The following is a 27,360-nucleotide window of genomic DNA, read 5'->3' on the forward strand; positions in this document are numbered from 1 at the left end:
AATGTCTTTGGCCAGCGTAATAAAATAGGAGACGTTATTTTTGGAGCAGCTCTTGTATCTTGCAGAATGGAAATTTATAATTTGTGTTTTACTGGCTTTTCATCAAAGACAGCAAAGAGTATATTGAAAATTTACGTGTGTTAGTGTCACATTTACTGCCTGTAACAATAACTATGTTAAAAATATTCATGAAGTACGATATTCCACATTTTAAAAAAAAGAAGTGGCTCAGGTAGACCATTCTTCCATTTTGACTATCTCAAGATTAGCTGTTGCTTTCATATTCGGAAGCAAAAAACTGCTGCATCTAGGTGTGCTGGAATAGTAGATACTGGATATTTAAAATGGAATGGGCTGGCAAAATATAGTGTGCTCATGAAATACTTTTTCCAGCTACCTAAAAACATAAGATGAGGGAAAAGTAGATGATGGAAAGTAGAAATAGATAAATCCAATATAGCTTTGTAATATCAAAAGAATCACTTTCTCTCTGAAGAATAAAAGACATTAAGAAGTAATAAACTGTTATATGGTGTCCCTAGAGTAAACATGATAACATGTATTTTATGCTGAGTTGTTTTTTCCTCTTTAGTTAACTGGCTCCATTTTGTTTTCAGACTCTTAAAGAAGCATCTTACTGACACATTTGGTGCAGTATCATCAAAATGCTGAAGGCACCATTGCCAATGTTTGTTAATTTTGTTTAATTGGTTTTAATTTGAGAGTTGTTTTTCTTCTTGTTCTTGAGGATGTTGCTTTCATTGAATTTTTAGACTTGTTTTGACCATTTTTATTGTTTTTCTTCCTGCTTTCTTTTCTCCTATTTTCTCTTTCCTCTGTACCATATTTTGTTTAGTCTGTTGCATTGGATATACTGTGCCAAATGTTGAAAACTAAAACCCAGAAAACAAAATCCTCCATACATCAGCCACAAGGTTTTCCAGGCTCGCAGTCTGACCCAACTCAAACATAACCCTTTGGTTGGCTTACATAATCACAGCTTTGCGACGCATCTATCTATCTCCAGATATTGATTTTCGAATCCTTTGGAATGGTAGCTCAGCCCTTCTCAGTGCATAGAAGTGCTTAGAGTCTGTGTATTCACTAATGAGCAATGGGCAGAGCTCATAATGCTGCTTAGAAAATGTTCCAGAGACAGGCTTGAAAGGGAGATGAGGGGTTGTGAGGTATTTTTTCTTTTCTGAGGCTGCCAAACTGAGCCAATGTGAGGACAGCTTAGTTCCTTGCCTACAGCTTAGTTCCTCTTGTAGTTTAGCTAAACTTTAATTTTTCACTCTGTCTCCTTGGCTGTCTGGGTTTTTGTCCTCTGATAGCTGAATTGATCTTTTCATAGAGCCATTAAGCTTTATTTCTGTGGCCTATTACTGGGATTTACTGGCTTTGTTCTGCAGGTCTTCCTCCAGTGTTTTTCATTTGTATTTTTGCTTTTTTTTCTTTTGTAACTGTCCCCCCACCACTCCCAACACAAGGAGTCGTGGTTGAGAGACAGAAGTACAGTTAAGAGATTATTTAGATCTCTGAGTTAGTCCAGCTTGTAGTTGAGCGTGTAGAGCAGAATGACTGAGGAGATTATCTTTCCCACATGGTAAGGATGAGTGACTAGGCCTGTCTGGGAGCCTCCTGAGATAGATGTGCTGTCAAATTCAGCTTCCTTTGCATCCACTCCCTGGTGTGCTCGTTTCCCTCCCTGCTGAGGTGATCTTGTTCCAACAGTTTCTGACATACCTCTTAAAATAGTAATGTAAAATTAAACCATTTACTATTCTTTGAGAAAATCCTAATTCATAAATCAATTACTAATTCATGGCCGTCAGTCTTCAGCCCTGTTTTACTCCTAGGCTCATGTGGGAATCAGGGAAGGAGAAAGGGGTATTGCACGAAGGGACATGAGACCGAGAGAGTAGAGGAAACCCCACTCTGAGGTCGTAGCATCTAAGAAGTCTAATGGTATTTCTTATACTTCGTACCTCTGTACTGATCATGCAAATAAAGAGAAGAAACCATGTAAAAAACTGTTAATTCTCTAGACAGTAAAAACATTCTTCTTTTTTATAAGTGCTGAGCCTTCTTCAGATAAATTAATTTGGATAGCTGTCTTATGGCCTATGGTTACAACTCCGCCGCTGACTATTAAATGTACTGAAACATCAGCATAGATGAGAAGAGAGGAATCTTCAGAGAGTGACATTCCCAGTGGTCATGGAAATAAACAAAGTATCACTGAATGCACCTGGGAGGAGGAGAGGATGCCGAGAAACATGGGATATGGTTTTCATGCTCGTTTTGCTTTGTTGTCATAATTTTTTTTATTTTTTTTATTTTTTTTATGTAAAGTCTGTATTGCTTGGAGGTAAGAAGAAATCTTCCAGTTCCTTCTCAGAAAGGAAGAGTTTTTAATTTATCTTCCCCTGAATGTTATTATTTTGCTCATACCTTACCTAGATCAGTATCTCTTAAACAGATTTGATCAGCCTAAAGCAAAAGGAAGTTCTTTTTTCTGCATTTGTGTTTAGGAAACAAAAAAAACTTAAAATAACTACTTTTGCACTACTGAAAGTATTTAGAGATAAGCTGTAATGGAAGCTGAAGATGTCTCAATTAACTCCAAATTATTAAATATGACTCTTTTTTTTCTTCAGAAAGATAATACAGCTGTTGACATTCACATTAATCTTCTACTTATTAGCATTTTACATTCACCTTTAACTGTCAAGTGGTTATTACATACATTTATTTGTTATATTTTTTTGTTTATAAATTAGGTGCAAGTGTTTGGATTGTATTCAGCGGAAGAATTTCATGAAACATTTGACTGTCCTATTAAAGTAAGTGCTTGTTTTAATCTTTAGAAATTGTGTTGTTGTCTTTAATAACAGTAAGGTCACACTGAATCTAAATGAGAGAGGAGTACTGCTTCCTTGTAATGTTATTCAAGTCACAAGAAAATAGTTATCTATCTCAATATAAAAGCTTTTGATCTGGTTAGGTAGGAAGAAAGCTGATCTAGGTTTTGTAAGAAGTATTATTGGATTTTTCAAATACAAAAGGCAAAGTGAAAGAGAAATTGTCCTGTTTCAGCTGTTACCTGTCTCAACATATTTCTCTCTTTGTAGATCTGAGATATAAATTCTGAGGGTTCTACTAACTGTGAGGTCAATATTTTGCAACTAATTCATATCCGTTAAACCTATCCTGGGACAGACCAATGAGTAGTGATGTGGATATACTCTCTAAAAGAAAGAACACAGTTTCTGAAATAAGGTTAAAATAAATGGTGCTGGCTGGGTGTTTAAAATATGCCTCCAAAAGATGTATAAGAAGGTTCAAGCTTTTTTAGCAGCATAGATTTATTGCAGGAGAAATGGTGGTGTGTGCAAATTATTGCATTTTGCTGCTTAGGGTCTTCTGTGTTTGCATCCGCTTTTTGAGGGTGGAAAAATGAGCATACTAAGTTTTTACGCACATTGGATACAATTTGCTTGGCTCCTGTTGTCCTTGTGCCCTGGCAGCTGTCACTCCCATACTTTATATGTAAGACAAAGCACTTTTTTGGCTGATTCAATACACCAGATGCAGCTGATCAGTCAGAGTGTGAGGCTGGTGCTTAGTGTGGTATAGTAAGAAGGCTGTTTAAGCCATGTGACAACACCAAGTTGTGTCCTCCAGGAAGGTCACAGAGAAATCTCACTTGGAGGAATGCTTTTGGTGGTCTGATGCCACATGGTCCTCATTCTGCTACCTGCTGGGCAAAAAAGTAATTGTTCTGCCTGTGACCCTCAGTGTCAGGCATGGGGCAAGGCACATGCCCTACAATATGGAGGATTTTCTTTTATGGATACAGCGCTCTCAGCCATAATACACGTTCTCTTCTCTGTTTATACTCAGATTGTTGCTGTTCATCCTCATTTTGTAAGATCCCACTTCAAGCAGTTTGTAACAGGAGGAAAAAAGGTAAGCAGTCTCATTGAAATTAACTTATGTTATGTTAAAGTCATGTTACAAAGAGTATAGGGTCAATATAAAACTACTTCTGGCCTGCAAAGACCAACCATTTGCTTTTCCTAGGGTAGATGTTTTCATGTTAACATGGTTTGGGAGTTAAACCTTAATACTGTTTTTTTACAGTATTTGTTGACATTGGTGTTTGAGAATTTTTGTGGGTTTTTTTTTTGTTGTTTTGTTTTGTTTTAATTTGTTTGCTTTGTGGGTTTTTTTGTTTGTTTTTAAGTTGCTCAGGAAATCTCTGGATAGAGTATAGCTCTATTCTTGTTGTATTTTTTTAACTATTTATATCTGTGTAATTAAAGTCTCCTATCTGGACAGTTTGCTGTTTTTATGTGTTCATTATGGTATTCTATTGGTCCAGGCTGCAATTTTGACCTTCAGAGTACAGATATTTCCAGGTTCTGCAAGTATGTTTTGTCGTGTTGCTTATTTTCAGTTAAAATATGAGAAGTTTGATTTGGAACAGTTTCTTAAATTCGTGAAAATTTTCCTTTTGCCTTCTCTTATGAATTAAGGATGACCAATCCTCACTTTTAGATGCATCAAACTGAATGCCCTGGCTCAGCCTAACCAGCATGTAAGAAATTCAGACTCCTCATGCTTCATACAGCTTAATTTTCATTAGCAGCTCAGTATTCTTCAGTGAATAGCTGTTGTGTTTTTTCTTTCTCTTTTGGAAGTAGTGTGTATGTTTGACAGTTTTTGCAGGCTGGTAAGAGCTAGTGTTGCCCTTAAAATAATGCATAGTCAGTGTATGTCTTTGTCAGCCACCAGTTTTTGAAGCTTTTTAGTCATGATAAAAGTGGTATGGAAAGAGAGAGGCAGGGAATTAATAGAACAGGACTCCATCAGGTGGTAAAAGAGCTTGCAATCACCTGATGCCGAACAGAAAAAAACATCAGGAAGTTAACACATTCTCTTTGGTTATCTTTGATTACTTGACAGGTTGTTTTATATTCTGTCCTCTGGGGAACAGTATACTTGTTTTTAATGCATTCATTTTTTGCTGAGGAACTTTCCTCTTCAGGAAAACTTTAATTGACATCTTAACATAAGGTATTTAGCATTGAAATAGATGTCTCTTGACACCTGTAATTTGATTTTATTGATACATAAAACCAACAAATAAAACCTTTTATCCTTGTGATAGAAGCCATTCTTCTTTTCTCCTTCCCTCCAAAAGGAGCTTATTATCTTATATAATGGATGGCAGCAACAAAATTTTCTATGAAGATTCAGAAGGTTAAATCCCACCTACCTATTTGTCAAAGATTTTTTTTTTTTTTTTTTTTTTTCTGAAAAGCAGAAAGTCTAGTTAAACATCTTTACTTTTTATACCTCTCTTGAAGTACAAAGCTGAAGAGCTGCTTAGGGTCAGCAGGCAGGCAGTGGGTAGGTTGTCTGGTTATCACAGGCAAGAGATTCCTACCTCCTAAGATCTCTGTACTTTTTAGGCTTTCCAAGGATACCATGACTAAGCTGAGTCAGTGCAGTTGATACAGTAGGGGGAAGGGAAGCCATCCAGAGGGACCTGGACAGGCTGGAGATGTGGGCCTCTGAGAACCTAATCAGGTTCTAAAGGGCCAAGTGCATGGTGCTGCGCTTGGGACAAGGCAGTCCCAGGCATTTATACAGACTGGGGGAATATCTCCTTGAGAGCAGCCCTGTGGAGAAGGACCTGGGTGTCCTGGGGGATGAGAAGCTCATTTTGCTGATGAGCCAGCAGTGTGTGCTTGCAGCCCAGAAAGCTGACTGTGTTCTGGGCTGCATTAAAAAAGGGATGTCCAGTAGGGAGAGGAATGTGATTGTCCTCTACTCAGCTCTTGTGAGGCCCAATCTGGAGTACTGCATCCAGGTCTGGGGGCCTCAGCACAAGAAAGATGCAGAGCTCTTGGAATGGGCACAGAGGAGGACCACTAATATGATCAGAGGGCTGGATCCTGTGAAGAAAGGTTGAGATAACTAGGCTTGTTGAGCTTGGGGAAGAGAAGGCTCCAGGGAGACCTCATTATAGCCTTCCAATATTTGAAAGGAGCTTATAAGCAGGAGGGAGAACAGCTCCTTATGAGGTTAGGTAGTGATAGGACAAGGGGAATGGTTTTAAACTAAGACAGGTGAGGTTTAAGTTAGATATTAGGAGGAAGTTCTTCACACAAGGGTGGTGATACTCTGGAACAGGTTGCCCAAGGAGGCTGTGGGTGCCCCATACCTGGAGGCATTCAAGGCCAGGCTGAATGTGGCTCTGGGCAGCCTGGTCTAGTGGTTCTCAACCCTTCACATAGCAGGGGGGTTAAAACTAGATGATCTTTGTGGTCCTTTTCAACCCAGGCCATTCTATGATTCTGTGGCTTCAGCTATTTTATAACTGGATTTGGTAAGAGGCACACTGCCTGTCCTGCTCTGTCTGCATGGAGGGTGGAGCTGTGAAAAGACTGTTCTTTGAGCTTGTGATGCTGCTGTGGAAATACAGCTATCCTTGCTTATATCAGTCTTAAGAGGAAGAAGTTTGCTTAAGGCTCTTACACTATGCTCCTTGCCTGAGTTGCATTCATTAAAATAGTGTAAAGTATGTAAACTCTTTGTCCAAATACTGTGGGGTCTGTCATTACTTTTTCTCACTTTTGGAGATGGTGATATTATTTATGTGAGCATATTTTTTTTCATTGTTTGCTAAGATTGTTAGAGCAGATAAAAGAAGCCAGAAAGGGATTTCATCATTTACTCAAACTAGTTTTATTATGTACATTGATGTCAAAGAGTACGAGAAAGATCCTCTTGACGTTCTAACGTAAATTTCGTGCTGATTTTGGTTTACAGTTTACAAAACATAGAAGCCAAAACGCACATGAACACGAGTTCAGTATTTTTTTTTGTCCCATGTCAAGAAAGCACTTTAAGATTTGCTTAAATTTATTAATTTTATAGCCAAGCATCTGCCTCAATGGGATCCTTAATTTTAGTGCTTTTGTGAGTGGAATGTGAGGGGCTGTAAGTTATCATGCCCTTAATTTTCTCTCTTTTGAGAAATACACTGTTCTTCATAACAATGTAATACATATAAAAAGCATGCTTTTAGCTGAAAGACCTACTGCAGGGCATTTTGCAAACGTCCAAGGTAAGCTACAATGTCTCTAACAAAATAAACAGAGAACAGGAGAGAAGCAGTTTGCTTTGGGGACCTGTGTTGCAGCCGCTCTGTTCCAGAGATGTTGGAGAAGTGAATGGTTGGAATTGATGTGATCTGCTGCTTGGTGCTGAGATTTGCAGTGTCTTAGAAGTGCAGCCTGACTTAAAGCTGACTTGAGAGCAGTGCTCCCTGGGCTAACTGCTTAAATTTTAGCAGATTGCTGGAACTTTAAGTCCAGTTTGCATATGACCATACATGGTTGCTTAGCTAGGTTTTTGCTGGAGTCATGTAAGAGCTTCTTTTTGTTCTAAATTACGTTGCAAACCAATTATCTAATTTCAATTGCTTGTTAAAGCTCTTTGTTCTAAAAGAAAAGAACTTTCTTTAAGCTTGGGATACTATCATTGCCTTCCTTGGGGGCTGGAAAAGCTTTTTCACCCTTTTTTTATTATTTTCCTATGAATGATTGTTATCTGTTATCTGTGCATAAAAAGTAGGAGGAAAAAAAAAAAGGTATTATATTTCTATTATATAGAAATGTCAACGTGATCTCAGTGAGAAGCAATAGGTACCATACTAAAAAAAACACCTTCCTTGCTCCCTACCCCTTTATCTTTGCAATTAACTGCATCACCGTTGTGATGGCTTAGCAGATGATGGTAACCCTGAAATAATAATACTGTATATTGTAAATAACAGAGCATTCTTGTCCAGAGCAGACAGTAGAGCTTCAAAGCAAGGGCAAAGACAAATACTGTGCTATTGAAGGCCATAACCTTCTACCTTTTAAAAAAGGGTCTAATCTTAACAAATAACAGGGTAAAAGCCAACTAAATGAGGGTGGTAAAGCTGAAAACAAGGTGTTCTTTATTTAACTATTTGAGTGCTGATCTTTCCCAGTACATCACCTAAATGAAGGTTATTGCAGAGTCTGAATATCCATTATTTCCAGAGAGTTAAAGAGGCAGAACCAACAAAGATAGAAGACTGAAGGATATTTCAGTTCCAAAGTCAGGGTATCAGCTACTGCTTCTTATGTAGAGAGAACTTTGGAGCACAGGGCAACTGGAGATTTCCTTCTTGGCAGGGGCATTGGAGAAAATCCCTATTTCATGTTTTGATTAACTTCAGTAACCAGAGAAAAAGGTTTTTATAGTAAAGTTCCTACAAGGATGAATCACCTGGAATGATTGAGTCACTCTACTGAATTTGTGCTAATTAAGCTTTCTTGGTAAGGATTTCAACCTGGCATAGTAGTGGGGACTCAGCACAATCCACCAAATGACTACTGACCTAATATGGGAGGAAGGTATTCAGAATCTTAAAGGATGCATGCCCATGGCATGCATTTTTCATGATAACTATTAATTTGATTATCCAAACCGAAACAATTTAAGCTAGAAAGCCAAGATAAAAGTGAAAATTTACCCTGTGACCGCAGTTCCATATTTACCTGTAGCTACATCATATGTGTATACAAAATATATGTGATGGAAATATTTAAAAGCAAATCTTTATAACAGTCTGTATTTCTGTTACTAGAAAAGATGAATTATAAGAGCTGCTTTTCAAATACTCATTAATCTAAAAATGGTTTTGTCCCATTCATCCTCTCAGAATTAGCATCTGAGCATATGGATGTCCACGGTTGAACGCCAGACTTTTCTTTGTCTGTTATAAAAGCAGAGGGAACTTAGTGTTGCCTGAAGCAAATTTCTCATTTAAAAAAAAATAAAAATATAATTTCACTATTAGAAGCTTGGGCAGGACCCACTGCATCTCCTGTCTGAGACACAAAACAAGTCAGTCTGAATTCTTCTCCACTCTGAGTAGAGCAACATGGTACGCAGAAAAAGGGTAGCAGTTGCACACGGTGCACAAACAGTAAGAGAAATAGCATTCTTGTGCAACTGCTATTGAGGGTGGTGGATTTTGTATGTTAAAAGTCAAGTCTGGCAGGGAATGTCTATGATTTTTTGTTTAATTGTCTGCTTTTTAGTGTCAGCAGATGCACTTTGCTTCATGAGTAAGTAAGTGACCTTTACCTCTGAACCCTATGATATGTACTTCATAATAACTGGTTGGACTGCTTTGACAAATTATTAAATTGTCAGGATGCTGTTTGCAGCACAGTCCATTTTTAGAAAGCAGATAGTCAGCTGTTTGGCATTATGTTGGGTAGAAGAGCGGCAGACAAGAAAGGCAGATTGCTTTGTAAGCTATAAAATGTCAGTCAGTAAATAGTCAAAGGTCTGGTGTAAGTGAAGGAGTAAATACTATGGCAATTTCTGTCCATGCATTGGATAATATACCATAAACATGAAGCAAGCTGTAGCAGCAAGGAAGCTAGCCACAACAGTGCAGGTCTGACATTTGTGTGCAGTAATGTATGATACCCAGGTGTATCCTGTATTATTCAACCGACGACATCAATAGGGAGGTTAATATCTCTTATTTCCTTAATAAGGAGCTTACTTGGCTGTGTTTAAATGAGGCTTGATTTTCACAGTAAAGAAGGAAAAAATGCATTCATCTTGTGCTGTAATGCACAAATGTGGTTTGTGTGAAGAGAAAATGGATTGTAGGCCTGCATACATGTTGTGTCTTTTGCTGGAGTCTGTGTAGAAAACTTGTTTCATTGCCTGAGGTGGCAAGCAAAGATGATCTAAACACATGGAATGTGTGAGGGCTTGTGCTTCTGTCTGCAAGTCTGCAGAACTTGCTTTTGAAGGTGTTAATTCTGTAGCTGTTTGTGAATAGGTGACAGCTGGAACCTAAGCTGAGTTATTAAAGGTATAGCCTCATAAAAGTGATGCATGATTAAACAGTACGTCTTCATGTGGCATGCTGTTCTGTGTTATTCTCAAATATCTGTTAATTTTGGCTATGCCTGTAAATGTTGCTTTTATGCTTAGAACAATAAAAATCTATTGTGATCAGTTGTAAATATGGTAGTAGCATTTTTGTGATCTGGCCTGGCTGAGATGTGAGTACAGGTGCCGAAATACAGAAAATTGCCACAGGTAGGTACATCTTCACACCTGGGCAAACAAAGAACAAGATAAAGAAAATATTTCTCCTATTATTACATTACTGAATGTGAAAACTAATCTAACAGTGCTGCCATAGGGAAAGGAAGGGTGGCTCTTCAGTTACAAATTGAAATCTCAGCCCTTGGCGTCAGTGAAAGTCCTCCAGATCTTTACAGCAAAGACACTGTTTTGAAACAAAGTAATTGTGTGGAGAAGAGAGGTGAAATTAAATTGAATTGTGTCTGTGTATTGATGCTACTGAAGTTGCGGTCATTGGTCTCTTTATTCAGAGAACTGAGAATTCCTATACACAGTTTAAAGGCTGGGATTACATGCAATTAGTGTTAATGCTAATTGCATGATAAGCTCCATTAAATTCAAGCACTATTCTCTTTAGTGGATGCACTCCGCAAATAGAATGTTATGCTCTCAGAGGAGTTTAATCTCCTGGTAGTGAAAGATACGGAGAGATGTATTCACTAATCCAAGAGAATTATTTTAACTTAAAAGCAAAAAGTGTCTTGCACCCTTCTTGTCTCATACATTTCAATGGATCTTTTTTCCCAGTGATCTGGTAGACAAGCGTAAGCAGTTAAGAAGGCCTGCAGAATAATTAGTGGTGAGCTATAAGGAAATTACATTGTACTGTGAAGGAATGTGGATGGGGGACCCTTACAGTCAAAGTTTGTTTTCTTTTGTGGTAGCAGTGTTACCATGTTGCAGTACACGTGAGAGGTGCTGGAAATGCATTCTAAGCACTACTGTATTGTAACAAAGAGCTAGCAAGATTTACCAGGGCAAATAAAAAAAAAAAAAAAAAAGGAAAGTATAGACTCTATTGTGGAGAATGCAAGAAAGTGATTTTGTGTCTGCTGTTGAAATATAAGTACTGTGAATGCTGACTGCCAAAATATGGGATTTATGAGAAATAAAGCCCTAAAATATTTTTCCCCTACAAAAAAAGAAAAGGAACCCCTCCAGGAATGGCGGGTTTTTGTTATGTGTCTAGCTGCTATTGAAGCTTTAAATGGCTTTCTGGTGTAATAAATATTTCATTACAAAGACAGAAAGGAGGACCAAGAAATAAATTAGGCTGCTTATTTTGAGAGAGCTGTATTCAGTTCAAGAACACCAAGTTGTGTGTTCAGTATCTCAGTATTTGGGTGTAATTGTTGTAAATAATAATAAATAAAACACATTAAGTTTCAGTGAAGTGGAGGTAATTCCACTGCGGATACAGTAGTAAAGCACATTTTGAGATGAAAATATGTTTGTTTTGAAGTCATTCTATTGAGTGTCCAATAGCTATTGCACTTCCTGATGTGAAATGGGGAGTTTGGAGTGCTGCAGTGGTTCGGTTTCACTTTCTGTTTATTACAAGTGGTATCAAGTTGATGTCTTCTACAGCCCTTCTTTTGGGAATTTAATTAAGTAGGCATAGTGTTAAGCACAAGCTGAAGCAGGATTTTGTTTTTCTTTTCTCCTTACGACTTCTTTATCAGGTGAATAGTTCTCTTACAGCTTTTACTCAGGTAGAGAGGCATGAAAAAACATGGTGTTCACAAGCCATGAAAAGTAACAAAATAGCTAGAAAAGATCATTCTAAGCATCATTCCATGAAACAGCTGGATTCTGTGTTCAGTGGGTTAACTTAAATCACAGGTCAGTCATTATCACAAGAAACTTCAGGCAATATAACCAGTATCAACCAGTTTTACCTCACATCATCTGCATCAGTTTTTGCAGCCATGTCCAGTAAGTCCGAATGGAAATGCCATATATTTGCTAACCTCTTAATTGAACTGAATTGAAAGCAGCATCTGGGCAGTTGTTCTTTTTCTTTGGGAGCTTGTGAACTAGAAAAAAAAAAGAAGTTTCCAAGTCTAGATCAGCAGGACACCTATAAATGTAAATAACGTCCTCAGCTTCTTATAGCAACTATTTCATTTCACTGAGTAGTGCTCCTGCTTCATGTCTACCTACCAGATTGCTCAGGCACACTTCTCTGCATGCCACAGCTTTGCTGTGAACATAGATGTTATCCTGATTTCAGTGCTTTTACTGTGGTTTCCATAAAATAGCATATTCTGTGAGAGTTTTGTTGCCTGGCCTTTTTGTGGATGGAAAAATCCCTGAGGCTTTCTGATGCAGAGTACTTCACATGAGCTGTGGGACAGGCATTTGAAGTGGGTCATTTCAGGAGGGCTCAAAGTGGGCTGTTGTGCTCAGGTGAGAAGCTTGATGTCAGCAGTGTATTTGTGTAAAAGTTTGAGGAACATCCTGCATTGTGACTATGTCAAACTTTTGGAGAAAATATTTGTATTCTGGTGCCATCTTGTGGCATTAGGAGAGATAAGCAGTTTGTGTAATTACCTTTTTAAAAAAAAAAAAAAAAAAGTTTTAAAAATATGTTATTTTAAGCAATTACTGTCTTATCGTTTGACTTATTTATGCAAATAGGGGCGGCAGAGAGAAGCCTTGCATAAAAAGCATTTACAACTGGATCTTAAATATGAGCAGTAATATCTTAGTCATTTGATTTAGATCCATGAGGTTGCAGTTTTATACTTCTTAATGGTCCTCCTGCACTTTCTCAGACAGTGTTCAGGTTTTGCCTGTGTTTGTACTGAGGCAAATGTTGGACATATTGGTATCTCCCTTATTTGTCTCTCCAAGCACTGCACTTTGCATTGCTTTAAGTGATTCCATGTTATGTTTTTATTGAATAACTTCCTGAAATCACACAGAAGCTAGGAAGTAGTTAAACTGTCAGGCAGACTATGGGAATGTAGTTTTTCTTTGCTCTACAAAGTATTAAAAAAATATATATATACTCTGTGCTTCTAGACATGATAAATTCCTTCTTTATTTGCAGACCTTGCTATGCCCAAACACACCTTCAGCAGTGCTGGTTGTACAGTGTGGTTTGCATGTTTGGGACTGTGCAGCATCTCTTGAGTCCTGTTGAAGGCTGTGTGGTCCCACACAGAGCCAAGCACAAGGCTGCAGGCTTGGAGGTCTTTGATCATCTTGACTACCTCATAAGTACAAGGGATGGGTTTTTTTAACTATCTTCTGCTTTTTGGAGGGAAGAAAGAGCCTATCACCTCATCAGTGAATAGGTGTGAGAGAGCCTGGTTTCTTTCCAGCTTTCTTCAGTGCTACCACAAGTGCTCAGGTTCTCACATGTCTTTGTTGCTTTATCTTTAAAACAGAAATAATCATACTTACCATTCTTTGGAAAAAGCTTGTTAGGAGGGCTGCTGATTAATATTGCTATGAAAGTAACTTGATTTTTGTAGTATGTAAGATTCTCGATGTTAATGTACTTCATGAAAACATTTGATTGTGTTTTCTTTTATGGTAGGTATGTATTTCTCCCTATCATTAAATTCAATCGGAATAAGAGCTAAGGAAACAAAAACACACTTGTTTTATTTACATACGGCACTGTGTCACAGAAATATTTCTTGTTGTGCTTCTTTGTAGTTACTGCTATATGAGAGAGGCTGGATGAATAGATGGAAGCCTTCCGTTTTACATGAAGGGGAAGGAAACATAAGAAGTGTAAAATGGAGAGGACACTTAATTGCTTGGGCCAATAACATGGTAAGTGTTTGCTACCTCTCTTAAAAGAGCAAAAACACCTCTGCGTTACACTGTTATTTGAAATGTTCCAGTGAAGCAAATTATTGAAGAAATAATACCAGTGTGAACTCTTCCTTATAAAAAGTATATTTTCTCCTTCTCATCCTCCCCCCTCCAAAAGTCTAAGTTTTGAAATTTGTACTGAGCTGACAACATAATAAGTATTGCTAATGATGCAGGTGTAAAAAAAGGATAGTAATATTTCTTCATTTTGTTAGACTACTCAAAAGGGTAGGCTTAAGAGAAAACGGGCCCTTTTTGCTCACAGTGTAATTCATATTTTAAAGGGAAACATTCCTTTCATGCTGAGTGTTGCATTTCACCTAACTCTGTATGTGTAATTGATGGGTCAAGGTCTGTGTTTTAAAGCTCAACAATGAGAGATAGGTTTTTAAGTAATGTATTGTGTCTAAATTCCAGGTTTTTGTTTTGAAATGTGATGAGGGTACTTGTAAAAACGTTCTTTTTATTTCTTCTTCTTTTTCCCCTACTGAAGGAAGCATTTATTAAAATATTTTAATGCTGTTGTTTTATTCTTTTTAAAAAGCAATTTGATATGAAGTTGTTAAAGGTAGACTTTTTGTTTAGTTGCTTCCCTTTAATTCCTTCAACTTAAGCAAGTGCTTGATCGTTATAACTATAGGTTACAACTGAAAGGTTTTGTTCTTTTCAGAGCCATACAATTAAAATATATACTCTGGGTGAATCCGCAGGGAATAGATAGGACAGTTGAGGAGAGCTATCCCTAGAGATGATGTGCCACATCAGAACACGGAATACTAATAAAATGTTGAGAGCCATCTGTCAGAGACAAAAAGCCATGGTCAGGGCCTATCTTTCAATGAAAAATGAAATGACACTTGCCCTCCGAAAGATTAATATATTTGGTTATTGGCTTTTTCCCTTCTCCCTTTACCTTTTTAAAAATTTCTCCATCCTGTAGCAAGGTTTTTGTTCCTTTTTTTCCTTTCCAAACTAAGTTAGGTAAAATCTTTTATAGCCTTGCTGCTTACTTTCTCTCTAGCTATTATTTTCTTGTTCTTTTTGGTTTTTTTATTATTATTTAGTTATGCAGTGAGTGTGACCTTGTGAGACACTGGGTATTTTGAGATGGGCTTCAGGTTATTTTAGCAAGGACTAATTCTGTTTTCAGGTGTTCACATAACATGCTTGCCACTGTGCCCTCTTCTTCCTCCATGACCAAGAGTGTAGTAAGTTTTACAGACAGGCATCTGAGGACAAAATCAATCATTAGAGGCATTAGCATGCCTCACTCTCACAGAAACGGGTCTTAGTCTCCATCACAATAGGAAATTGACTCAGGAAGTCCTTTCACAGTTACAGTGCAAGTGACATACTTTAACTACAGAGGATTCTATCCTGCTGGTTTGAGAGCCACTTTAAATGTAGGCTAGTCTACCCGGTGTAGGATTTACTTTCCTTGTAGAAACACAGTTGTGATCTGGGTCACTTGTTTGAAAATAATCCTGGAAGACAAAGTGCTGAGATTAATAAAAGACACATTTATTAAAAAACAGTTCAAGCAAGATTACAGACTTTATAAAATGAGCTTAGAAAACATAAAGAATGAGATTCTTCTGTATGTCTCTGTAAATGCAGCGTAGAAATTATGTAGTTTCTGTTCTGTTTAAGTGTTTCTTGTTTGTTGGTTGGTTTTTGTTGTTGTTTTGTTGGGTTGAGTTTTTTTTAGCCTAAGAGATGCCAACAGGAGTGTTTCTGTTCCCTTCTATACCACTTATTGCTTCTTGAATTTTGAGTTTGAAAAAACAAAAAGGGGAGGTGAGGGTTAGGGAGACTAAACTTCGTTTGGGCCATGACCCTCATATTGAGATTCTTTGACTTACAAACACTTGAACTGGTACAGCCAGGAACTCAGAAGCTCGCAGTAAGGGGGAACAGAAACTGGCAGGGGAATCTTTTAAATCAGTTTTGTCACTAGAAGAATCCTAACACGGATTGGCATCCTGGATGATGATCTTCCAAGGTCTCTTCCATCCCCTTTTCTGTGATCATAAGACTTGTTTTTCTGATAACTGAGCTTAAGGGAAATATCTGCTAAAATGCTTTGTGGTTTTTTTTTTGGCAACGTTTGCTATTAAATCACAAAGAAGCAAGTTATTACTTAATGTGAATTAATCTCTATTTTGCTACTGGAAAGGTTATAGCTAGCCTTTTCTAAATGGTATGGAAAAATCTGATTAATAGCTCTTCAGTGCTCTTTCTCCCTCTAAAATGACTTTAATCTTCCTTTCTTTAAACTTTTTGTTCTGCTAGTTTGGGATTTTTCCTGAGGAGGCAGTGAAAAATCACACTGTATAAAACCAAACAACATTTAAATATGCTTATTTTTCCCTTTCAGTGTAAGAGTATAAATGCATTTTTAGAGAAGTACAGATTGACATTGTTTATATTAATGAGTTGTTGTTTCACATCTTTTCCTTTTTTCTGAGATAAAAATTTTTGTTTCTCTATAAGGAGTGTTATGGAAGTGCATGGGATGGTTTTGTTTCTTCAATAGCACCAGCCCAAACAATCGGGAATTGTTCCTGGATTGAGCTACTAATCTGCTCCTCATTCATTCCTTATGACTTTTTATTTGACGTGTGAAGTTTAAGCCTTTAGTTTATTCTGATTATACCATTCCTCCTGTTACTTCCTGGGTTGGATTGGTCTTTGTATCAACAGTTTTCCTGCCAGCATTTTCATCTGTACGCTGCAACTTATGCCATGAACTGCTACGACTGTCAAACTGTGCAAAACAGTGTGGGCTCTGGTGGTTAGGAGTTTGTCGTACTGAATAAAGTCCTCTTCTGTTTAAACTTTCAGGGTGTGAAGATACTTGACATGATCTCCAAGCAAAGAATTACCAATGTGCCTCGAGATGACATAAGCCTTCGCCCAGACATGTATCCCTGTAGCCTTTGCTGGAAGGATAATTTAACACTGATTATTGGCTGGGGAAATTCAGTAAAGGTGCAATTACCTGTCTTTGTAATAAATGCTTGCTGTTATCACAGACAAACAGAGGATTATTTCTGAAAAGCAAAGAGAATCGAAAAAAATAGAGTTTGGCTTGACTACAGTCTGCAGAACTCCCGCTGCCATAGAAATGTCATTGGACTGACCCTCATGAGGAGGAGGATTGATAGACACCCAGCAGTCAGACAGATTTCTGTGTGTGAGCATGCAGCGAGTGTAATCCTCAGGGACACTTCTCTGTGCCTTCGAGAGATTTCATCTTTTGAAAGCTTTCAGAGGGACTTTTGAATTAATTTATTTTTATTAGCATTAAGGAAGAATAACTTACCATGACTTATTTTTGGAGAGACTTATTCTGGGGTCTGAGGACTTTGACTGCTAAGGCAGACATGTATTATGAGCCATGGGGTGAAGAAAAGAAACAAAAGAGGTGGGATGGAGGGCTGGCTATTTAGACTTTTGCTTTCCTTTCACTAGGGAATTGGCATTTTGAACTCATGTACTGTGATTTGTGCAGACCGGTACCTGAAAGGAGTTGTTAGAGCCTGCTAGATGTTTTCTTACAAGAGCTTGCTACATCATTGTGCAGTGGGAAATTAAAAGCACTTTGTGGGAGTAGTTAGTGAGGGAAAGTACAGTAATGTAGGTGAAGCACAAAAAGCTTTTGGAGCATTAAGCTTAGAATTTTACAGTTGAAGATGTTTGTCTTAAGTTTGGCACTTGATGTTCCCATTGTGTTGTGTGCGCTTCCTGACATTTGGGTATTGTCATTTCTTTATATGTATGTACTTTCCGGTTATTTGGAGTTGCAGTAGCATATGCGTAATGAAATAATGAGGTAAAGAGAAATTAAGCATAAGAATATACCAAAATCAAGCTCCCATATGCTACTATGAAGAAATCATAGTGAGAAGATGCTTTCAGATGTTTCTGGTGGTCCATCTGCCTTCTCCTCTTTCACTATATTTATAAGGCTGAGGACTGCAGTCAGAACTTTCCTTTTGGATTTTCTTCCTCAACGATGCATCATCACTGTTTCACTGCCTGTATTTTTCAAAGTCCAGAAGTGCATTTTCAAGAACACCTCAGTGAGAAGAAGAATTTCTGGGAAAAGTTAGCATTGTTTTAAGAATCACAGTTTGTTCATCATAATGATCTAAATATATCTTTTTTCCTAGATTTGCTCAGTGAAGGAGCGGCATGCCAGTGAAATGCGTGACCTTCCAAACCGCTATGTTGAAATAGGTATGATCATAAAAATGTGTGCCTTCTTGGAATTAGATAAGCTTTGAGAGGTCCGTTTTTATATTGAGCCTGGATGAATTGATACAGTTTAGAGGCAACTTTTAGTCTTAACATAAATGTCTCCTCACTCTTACCTGATGAGGTTGTTATGATGTCCTGCATAGTTTTTTGCAATCTCAGTCTTAAATTCTGCGCTTTTCTAAAATCAGAGTATTGTGTGAGAGAAAAATGTATGTCTTAACTTGCCTTTTGTGCAGATTTTTACAGAGATTTTGGCTTTTTGTCTTTCTTAAATGATGATCAGCATACTAATAAGGAATAAACAGACTCTAGCTTAATTAATTATTATTGTTTAACTACACTGCTTATTCTGAGTTTGGAATAGCTTTAGAAAATTGATTGGAATTTCTTTTTGATCATCATCCCCCCCCCCCCCTTTTTTTTTTCTCTTTGCTTTAATATTTCTGTATGTAATGTGAATAATTTCATTATTGCTGATTAATGGAAATGGTGTTGACAACGTGTATGAAGTACAGCACAAAGGGGAATTCAAATGAAATTTGACAGTGGTTGATGGAGAGTGGTAAACAAAAGCTCAGCTGTTCTCAGAAGAAGCTTCTGATAAGATAAACAGTGACTCATTAGTTCAGAGTGGACAACTATGGAGTTTTATGCTTCTTTGTCTTGCCTGTGATGAGATGAGATTGTAAACAAGACTGTTTAAACAAAATCCCGACTCATGTCAGTATACTGACCAGGGAGATACATGTCATAGATGTGAGAAAACACAATTTTAAAATAGCTTCTCAAAATCAACTAAGAAATGGATGTTAAACATTGTAGGAATTCTAGATACTAAGAGAAATCATGCTTGACTCTTAATTGAGATTTGAATACCATTTGTTGGTTGATATTGTATATTCTCAAAAGAATAAGTACACATGAGATTCTAGGATTTTTGAGAGAATTATACCAAGACAAAATTGTCTTGAATTTTGCCTTCCAATCTCTTATATAAGATTTATATTTTTTTATATTCTATACCTGTAAGTTTCTTTTCTAAGTACCTTTTAGGAAATAATTAAGCAGGGTGATTTTTCATAGTAGCAGGCGAACAAAAGCATACTCTGCAACTTCAGTTATAGTATGTCTTTGTTGTGGGAGCTAACCTGGGTATTGGAATTTCATTTAAAAATAACAAAAAGCTGTCATAAAACTGTTTAGCTGCAAATCTGAGGGTTAGAGAGTTTTGAGGAAGTAACTTGCTTGTATTTCAAACTTGAGCTTAAAATCTTCTCTGTATTCATGAGGGCTGCTATTTTGTCTCACTTAACCTGTTAATGATGTGCTTGACGTTTTTTTTTTTAGTGGTTTCACGTCAAAGCACTGAAACACCTCTGCCACAGGCTGTCAGCAGCACTCATTGGAATGTGGGTATTAGACTGAGAGGGAAAAGAAGGTGATGTTATTTGTTCAAGTCTGAACAAAAATTACAGTAGCTTTTGATTTAATCACATGGAAGGTCTTTGAGAGTTGTGTGTCCTGCCACAGCATCTATTTCAATTTAATTGTAGTTTAAACTTCACTTTTCAGGTGCATAGCTGGAAAATTGATGTTATTAATGGACAGACTGACCAGCAACCAATACGTTTTTGGCAAGAGAATCCATATTCTAAATGGATGCGTAGGTTGATATACTCCTCTAATGTAAAGAATTTATACAAGACAAGAATATAGTTCAGTGATAGCTTAATAACCTTGAGATATTCTTTTGGCTTATAGCTTTTATGGCATTGTCTCATTGGGATAATACATGTAAGAAAACACTGTATTGTCATAGGCTCTATATCTCAGCAGTTTCAGATCTATGCTTTTTAGAGCCGTTCAGAAGGCCTTAAAGTTCCACAACATCATAGCATACCATGGTGTCATCAGTAGAGAGTAAATGTTTTTTTTGGTGGCTTGCAGCCCAGGAAACAGAATTTCCTGCCTAGTAAGTTAGGTACATAGGATCCTGCACAACAAGGATTTTACCTTGATGCACAGACATGCTTGATGTATGGAAGGGAATGAATATGGTATCTAACCTGATTCTAAATCAGGTGGCCTGTGTTGTAGTAGTAAGGTAATCACAGAATCACAGAATTACCCGGGTTGGAAGGGACCTCAAGGATCATGCAGTTCCAACCCCCCTGCCTAGCAGGGCCACCAAACATACACCTTTACTAGATCAGGTTGCCCAGGGCCCCGTCCAACCTGGCCTTGAACACCTCCAAGGACGGGGCATCCACAACCTCACTGGGCAGCCTGTTCCAGGACCTAACCACTCTTCTAGTAAAGAACTTTCCCCTAACATCCAACCTAAATCTTCCCTCCTTCAACTTAAAACCATTTCCCCTAGTCCTGCTATTATCAGCCCTTTCGAAGAGTTTACTCCCTTCCTGGGAGTAAGTTCCCTTCAGGTATTGAAAGGCTGCAATGAGGTCACCCCGCAACCTTCTCTTCTCCAGGCTGAACAAACCCAACTCCCTCAGCCTGTCCTCATAGGGGAGGTGCTCCAGCCCCCTGATCATCTTTGTGGCCCTCCTCTGGACCCTTTCCAAAATCTCTATATCTTTTTTGTACTGAGGGCTCCACACCTGGACACAGTACTCCAGATGGGGCCTCACAAGAGCAGAGTAGAGAGGGACGATCACCTCCCTATCCCTGCTGACCACCCCTCTCCTGATGGAGCCCAGGATCCCATTTGCTTTCCAGGCTGCCAGAGCGCACTGCTGGCTCATGTTAAGTTTCTCATCTATCAGGACCCCCAGGTCTTTTTCTGCCGAGCTGCTCTCAAGGACAACTCCTCCCAGCCTGTACAGGTGCCTGGGGTTCTTCCGGCCCAAGTGCAAAACCTTGCACTTTGCCGTGTTGAACCTCATTAGGTTCACCCGAGCCCAGCTTTCCAGCCTGTCAAGGTCCCTCTGAATGGCATCCCTTCCCTCCACCGTATCGACTGCACCACTCAGCTTGGTGTCATCAGCAAACTTGCTGAGGGTGCACTCCATTCCCTCATCGATGTCATTAATAAAGATGTTAAAGAGCACCGGTCCCAAGACAGACCCTTGAGGGACACCGCTCGTTACCGGCCTCCACCTGGACATAGAGCCATTGACCACCACCCTCTGTCTGCAGCCTTTCAACCAATTGCTTATCCATCTAGTTGTCCACCCATCAAATCCACCTCCCTCCAATTTGGAGATGAGGATGTGATGGGGGACCATGTCAAAGGCCTTGCTCAGGTCCACTGAACTGTTTTGGATATTCTGTTTCAATGAAGATAATACTGTGGCTACATGCAGGAGAAATAACACAAAATATATTGTTCCCATTCAGTAAGGTCTGCATGGCATCACTGATTTTATTTACATTTCTCAGTATATTAATGGTGCTTTTCCTCCTTAATCTTTCCTGTTGTTTGTGGTTACTGTGTCCTGCTTCATTGCGTACGTGAGACTTCAGTCACTGTCAAAGATAAAGTCTAGCAAAATGTTTCTATTTAGGTTTAAATGTATGTTAGCTGAGCAGATCCTATCAGTTTATAGCTGTCAGCTACCACGGTGAAGTAGTGTATTGATTAGAAAGTATTGGTATTGAATTACAGGCTTAACATGGACTAAATGCCATTGTGATTCTTCTTAAAGAGTGCTTGACCCCTGTGCTCACTTCTGATGCATGTACAAAAGCTGTAATGCTAGACAGCTTCTGAACAGGAAGCCCTTCCTCAGCTGTGGTCTGCTAGTAGGTTGCTTACTAAGGAACTAATTAGCACTTTGCAGATAATGCAGTGCCTTTTCAAAGTGAAACTGGGTAATAGCGGGAAATAATCTTTGAGTGCCCTAGTCAAGTAGCTCATGAAGTATTTTACTTGAAAGTCAGTAAAAGACTGTAAGTTGATTAGAGGTTTCTCATTCAATTCATTTTAGCCCGGACTTTATTTGAGGAATCTCAGCTTAATTCCAGGTGCCAGCCTGCCAGCAATGCCTCAAGCATGTGTTTCCCCTGGGCATTCCCCCTCTTTCCCCACAAAGCAGACTTCTGATATCAGAATTGCATGTGGATATGACTGTAACAACACATCCTTGTGTTTTGAGGAGGAATAGCTGTATCACCACATAGAAAGTTATCACCAAATACTGAGAACACCACATTTTTGGCTGAAAGAAAATGTAGGACTATTTATTTTTTGCTTTGTAAAGCAAGATAATGTGATCTACTGTAGCAGCATATTATTCCTTATATAAAGAGAGCTTAAAGCTTCCTAACAAGTACAGTGAACAGTAAATTAGAAGCGAATAAATGTCATCAATTTTATGCTAATTTATGCAACTATTTAATTGCAGCAAGTCTGTCTACTTCAGGAAAAGGAAATTTCCAAAAGAAAGAGAAATCCCCTCAGACTACTGCTCATCGTGTCTGTCACAAGACAAATTAATGAATCATTCATAAATTCCACAATAAAAATTAACCCAGACTGACAAACTACTGAGTATTTGCCCTGTTGGTTGATCATATTTTAGAGAAATTTTCAGAAAATTAGCTTGTAAGCTTCAAAACTTAAACTTCTGACGATTTGATTTGTCTGTATCCGGAAGACTGTACAGATAATTGTCTTATTCTTAAAGATTATTTTCTTGCTGTATGGGAGAGAATGAGAGGAAGAAGATTTTAGTGTTACTGTACACTTCATTTGTAAAGCATGACTGTGAATAAGGCAGTAGGTTGTGACAATGTTTATGGTACACAAAGCATGTCCTAATTTTAGAGTGCACCAGGAAGATGCTTGCTGGCATGACTAAGCAGTTGTTGCCTTTTCCTGATGTTTCTGATGAGTGTATTTTTATAATTGAGAGAAATCATTTTTAGTAGCAAAATTTTTATTTCCATTTTGTGCTGGTAGCAAGCATGACAACAACTTCAGAGTATAGAAGCTTTACAGAGCTTTGACTGATTTCAAGCTTTTATTTATTTATTTTCTGTGATATTAAATCAACAGTATTAACATTCCTCTGCTTTATTTCATTGAAAATGCTTGTCATCTGCTATGTGGCATTTGAGGTTATATTAAGAGTGATTGACCAATCATTGTTAAGTGTTTTCTTAAAGCCTTTCTAAACTTTCAGCATTCAAACAAAAATAAATTTGAAGATGACTTTTCCAATCATTTGCTTTGTAAATAAACATGGAGGTTATGAATTCTGATTTTCAGAAGCATGAAATAAATTCTGTTTTCCTAATCACTATTATATGGGGACCTATTTGAGTCTTACCTTGTTGCTCTTCCTATTGAAATTGAAGGAAACAGATAGTCCGTAAAAATGCTATCACAGCATGGACATGACTAAGTAAATAGTTGCTTAATTTTATGTACTATATTAAGAGGAGAATTGCAAGGATACTCAAGCACCAATAAGTTATGCTCAAGTGGATTACTTCAGTGTCCTCCTCAGAAATTTCCAGTTCCTTTTGTGTTGCAGTTGTCATTTCTTTAAGTGAGCACATCTTGAGCTTCCTGCTCAGATTTCTAGTCAGAAGCAGGTCTGCCCTGGAAATCCGAGTTGTGGAGTTTAACGGGAGATAGAAATAATTTGTAAGTATGAAAATATTTAAATGCTGAGGCAGGCGTTCATATATAAAGATCTTGAGAACACCTCAGGGATGCTATCCTACAGCTTACAATAACTGCAGATTTTGTAGGTGTTCCTTAAGTAGATAGTGAAAAGGTAGCTACATCACCCCATCAGCTACCAGAATTCACTGGGCTGGGCAGGCTCACCTTTGTGGCTGTCCTGCTGTTGTAATAGGAATGAGCTAACTACAAACTAGCCAGAGTGACTCTGTTTCTTTTGTACACCGTATGGAATTAAAATCCAAAAAGTATCAACAAAATTCTTCTCTTCATCTAGATATTAAGTTTCAGATCTGTTCTCTGCTCACTTACCCAAAAGTGATGTCAAAATCTTGACCTTGTTGAAATGTGTGTCAACACAGTGTTATCACTGTAAACGCAGTTTCGCACTTTAAATTTGCAGTTAACTGGTTTTTGAGATTTTATTCAACAAAACAGGCTTTAAAAAAAATAAAAATCAGTGCACTGCCTGTGGGAAAGTTGTTTTTATAGAGTTTGGGTAAATAATGTAACATATGTTGTTTTATTTATGTAGTATATTTCATACATTTCACTTCATGAACAAGATGATTTACAGGTTTAATCTCTGCTTCATTGGTAATTTGACTGACAGCCCTCTTGTATGATAGGCATGAACATGTATGACACACGGTCACACCATGATCATTCCCATTTACTTCGGTGCTGTGTTTGGTTTCATTGTTTTGAATCCTTTTCAAATTAACAGCATTTCTGGAATACCTCCTTGTAGGTTTTTCCCCCTTAATTACAACATACTACCCAGAGTAAGTCAGATTAACCTCTTAGTGCTCTGAGCTCTAATAAGTGTTGCAGTTCTTCTGTAAAACTTTTGCTGATGGACTGTATCAGAGGTTTCTGTCAGGTCACAGAGCGTGGCCTGTGCCAGGCAGCCTTTGTTCAAGGCTGTCACAGCAGTGCATTGTGTTTCCACAAGGTCTCTTGAGGAAGAAGAGCTGAGAGAAAGCTGGAAATGAAACCAAGGAAGCTGAACTCTATTTAGAAACAAAGCTCAAAGTGATTTCCTTTTATATCTTTCTAAGCAGCAGTACTGCCTTATCCAAAATACATTCTGTGGGTGTTACAAACAACTTTAGGACTGCCTCACTGACTAAGGAAATGAAGTTCTAGTGTAGGCCAAACACGTGATTTTTCAAAACTGTCCCCATAATCTTTATAAAGATACCATTCATCACTCCGTTTTCCTTTCCAAATTCTTATGACAGTATTTTATATGCCTCCAAGAGCCTTCGCTTGTCACTTTTTAAGCTGTCAACAGAAGTTTCTTTGCTGTCCTTCTACCCTGTGCTCCATATTTGATTTTTTTCTTTTCCATGTACTTGCTCCCGTCTTTCACATTCTCTTAAAATGCCAAATACTAAATTGTAAATTAGTAATAAGATTTGTTATGTAGACGTTATTAACATGGTTGGTTTTAAAGTCATCATTCAGAGCAATATATGACACAATCCAAGTAATCTCATCAGTCTTGCAGTATACAACAAAATAATGACATACAGGATTACCAGTGTGAACCTGTTGTCTCCTAGAATAGATTGTTTTACCCTTGTGCCGTGCTTTGGCCTCCCAGTGATGTCAAAGTGTCAGCCGTCATTAAGAGAAAAACAGCATTTGCTTATTCAGTGAGAGACAGATGTCAAATACATATTTTATTTGGCAGTATTTTTTTTCCTCCTTTATCAAGAGGACAATTATTTATCCTGTTTCTTCTTACTGCCTTAGCTAAAGAAAATTATATTTGTGCTGCATTTTCTTTTTGCTGTACTGAAATAATTACCTATTTCAGTAAACAGAAGATAATAGTAGTGTAGCTTGCTGACTGGAAACAAGGAAACATTTATTTTCTACTTGTATTTTCCTGAAACTGTCTTGAGAGAAAATTATGATGGATCTAATATACTTCATTTAACAAAAATTAGTTTGCTAATACAAGCACTAAGATTTGTAGATGTTTAATGCCTGTGCTGTAAACCCAGGAGTAAAAAACTAAATAATTATTTCTGTGTAAGAAATCAGGTACAGTGAGCCCTTCTATAACTACAGTTCAGTTCTCTTTTTATTTTGATTTGTTTTTCTCTCAAAATAGTCAACACTTAAATTGGTCTTGAAAGCAAGACTGATTAGGAAATTACATTTTCAGTGTCAAGAGCCACTATTTGGCTGTATCTTTTCTTAGAGATGAGTATATCTGTAAATCTTCTTGTGATAATAAATTAATAATGACCTTTGTGTTTTCATATACCATACCAATAGATGTATCAGGTGTGATTCTTTTAAGGTTACAAGACTTCTGCAAATATGCAAACCTACAGAGATCTTTCTTTTCTACACCACCTATTTTACTGAGCTTGGCTTTTTTCCTTTTTTTTTTTTTTTTTTTTTTTTTCCTTTTTTTTTTTCCTCCCCTCTCCAGTTTGATTACTGGAAGTCTAGCTGACCATTCATTTCAAATGTTTCATCTCTAGCATGTCCTGGAGCACAAACATTTCTTCTTGCAAGTCTTAATGGAATTGAATCTGTTAAATGTAATTTTTCATCATCTTGCTGATCCAACTGGGAAGTCTGTAGGTTTGCTATGTGTATTGAGCCTACTTTTCTCTGAACTGGTACTCTGTGTTTTTGGTTGCCCCCTTAAAATAAGCTGTATGTTTTTCTTAGGAAGTAGTTCATATATTTATTTGCTTAATAACCTCTTTCCTTCCCTGTGTTTCAGTTTTCCAGTTTGATACAGAGTTCTATATCAGTGGGCTCGCACCTCTCTGTGACCAGCTTGTTATACTTTCATACGTAAAGGAGATTTCAGAAAAGACGGTAATGATGTTTCTGTTACAATCTCACCACAGCACCAAAATGTCCTGGGAGTTCAAATTTAAACTAGTCAGGCAGATCTGATTACCTGTGAAAGAGGTGCAACCAGCTTGTAGTGAGCAGAGCCTGAGACTTCTCTGACCTAGCAAATAAGGGCAGCAAGGATAATGCTGAAGACTAATGGATTTACCTTTTAAAAGCTCTGTCCTTTGTTTCCTGCAGGAAGCAGAGAAGGTCTCCAGGTAGTCTTTCTCTTATTTCTTCCTTTTACCCCTCCCTCTTACTGTTTCTCTCCTTTTCTCTCATTATTTTGACTATTTCTGTACCAGAAAAAGTGAAGGATCTCTCTAGCTAGAGGATCTCTCTAGCTGAATCTATGTCTTAGAAGAAAAGAGATCTGTGAAGTTGATCAGTCACTGTAGCAGGGATGGGATGCATTGTTGCAAGTACATGGCATTGCCGTTCCCCAGGCCTTGGTTGTGTGCACCAAGATATGTGTGTAGATTGCTAGAAATCAGAATTCGTGTCAGCTGCTTCTACTGCAAGCAGGCACGTATGGTGTCTGTCTCCAGCATTTATTTCATATTGCCAAATAAAAGGCTAGGTAGTGGAGGAAATCCTTGAAGTTGCAGTGTGCGAGTGGCAGATGCTCTTGATCATCTCTTTGATAGTAGGTCTGCATTAGCCAAGCATCACCATAGAAACCTTAAGCAACTGGGTGCACAAGTTGCTAGGCAATGCAACACTGTAGGTTCAAATGAATG

At 37.9% G+C, this 27,360-nt stretch overlaps 1 protein-coding gene across 2 annotated transcripts in view; it reads left to right on the forward strand.

The window, feature by feature from the left end:
- VPS41 (VPS41 subunit of HOPS complex) overlaps nt 1-27,360 on the forward strand; it is a 99,021-nt gene that overhangs the window by 41,927 nt on the left and 29,734 nt on the right. For both annotated transcript variants that reach the window (XM_015854992.3, XM_015854994.2), the window contains exons 6-11: nt 2,784-2,846; nt 3,907-3,972; nt 13,675-13,794; nt 16,681-16,827; nt 18,012-18,078; nt 26,502-26,599. In XM_015854992.3, coding sequence (XP_015710478.2) covers nt 2,784-2,846; nt 3,907-3,972; nt 13,675-13,794; nt 16,681-16,827; nt 18,012-18,078; nt 26,502-26,599 — 561 coding nt within the window. The remainder of the gene's footprint in view (nt 1-2,783; nt 2,847-3,906; nt 3,973-13,674; nt 13,795-16,680; nt 16,828-18,011; nt 18,079-26,501; nt 26,600-27,360) is intronic.

The sequence above is a fragment of the Coturnix japonica genome, chromosome 2 (assembly GCF_054131305.1).
Source record: "Coturnix japonica strain WE chromosome 2, WE-NBRP24, whole genome shotgun sequence".
In the NCBI taxonomy this organism is placed as follows: domain Eukaryota; kingdom Metazoa; phylum Chordata; class Aves; order Galliformes; family Phasianidae; genus Coturnix; species Coturnix japonica.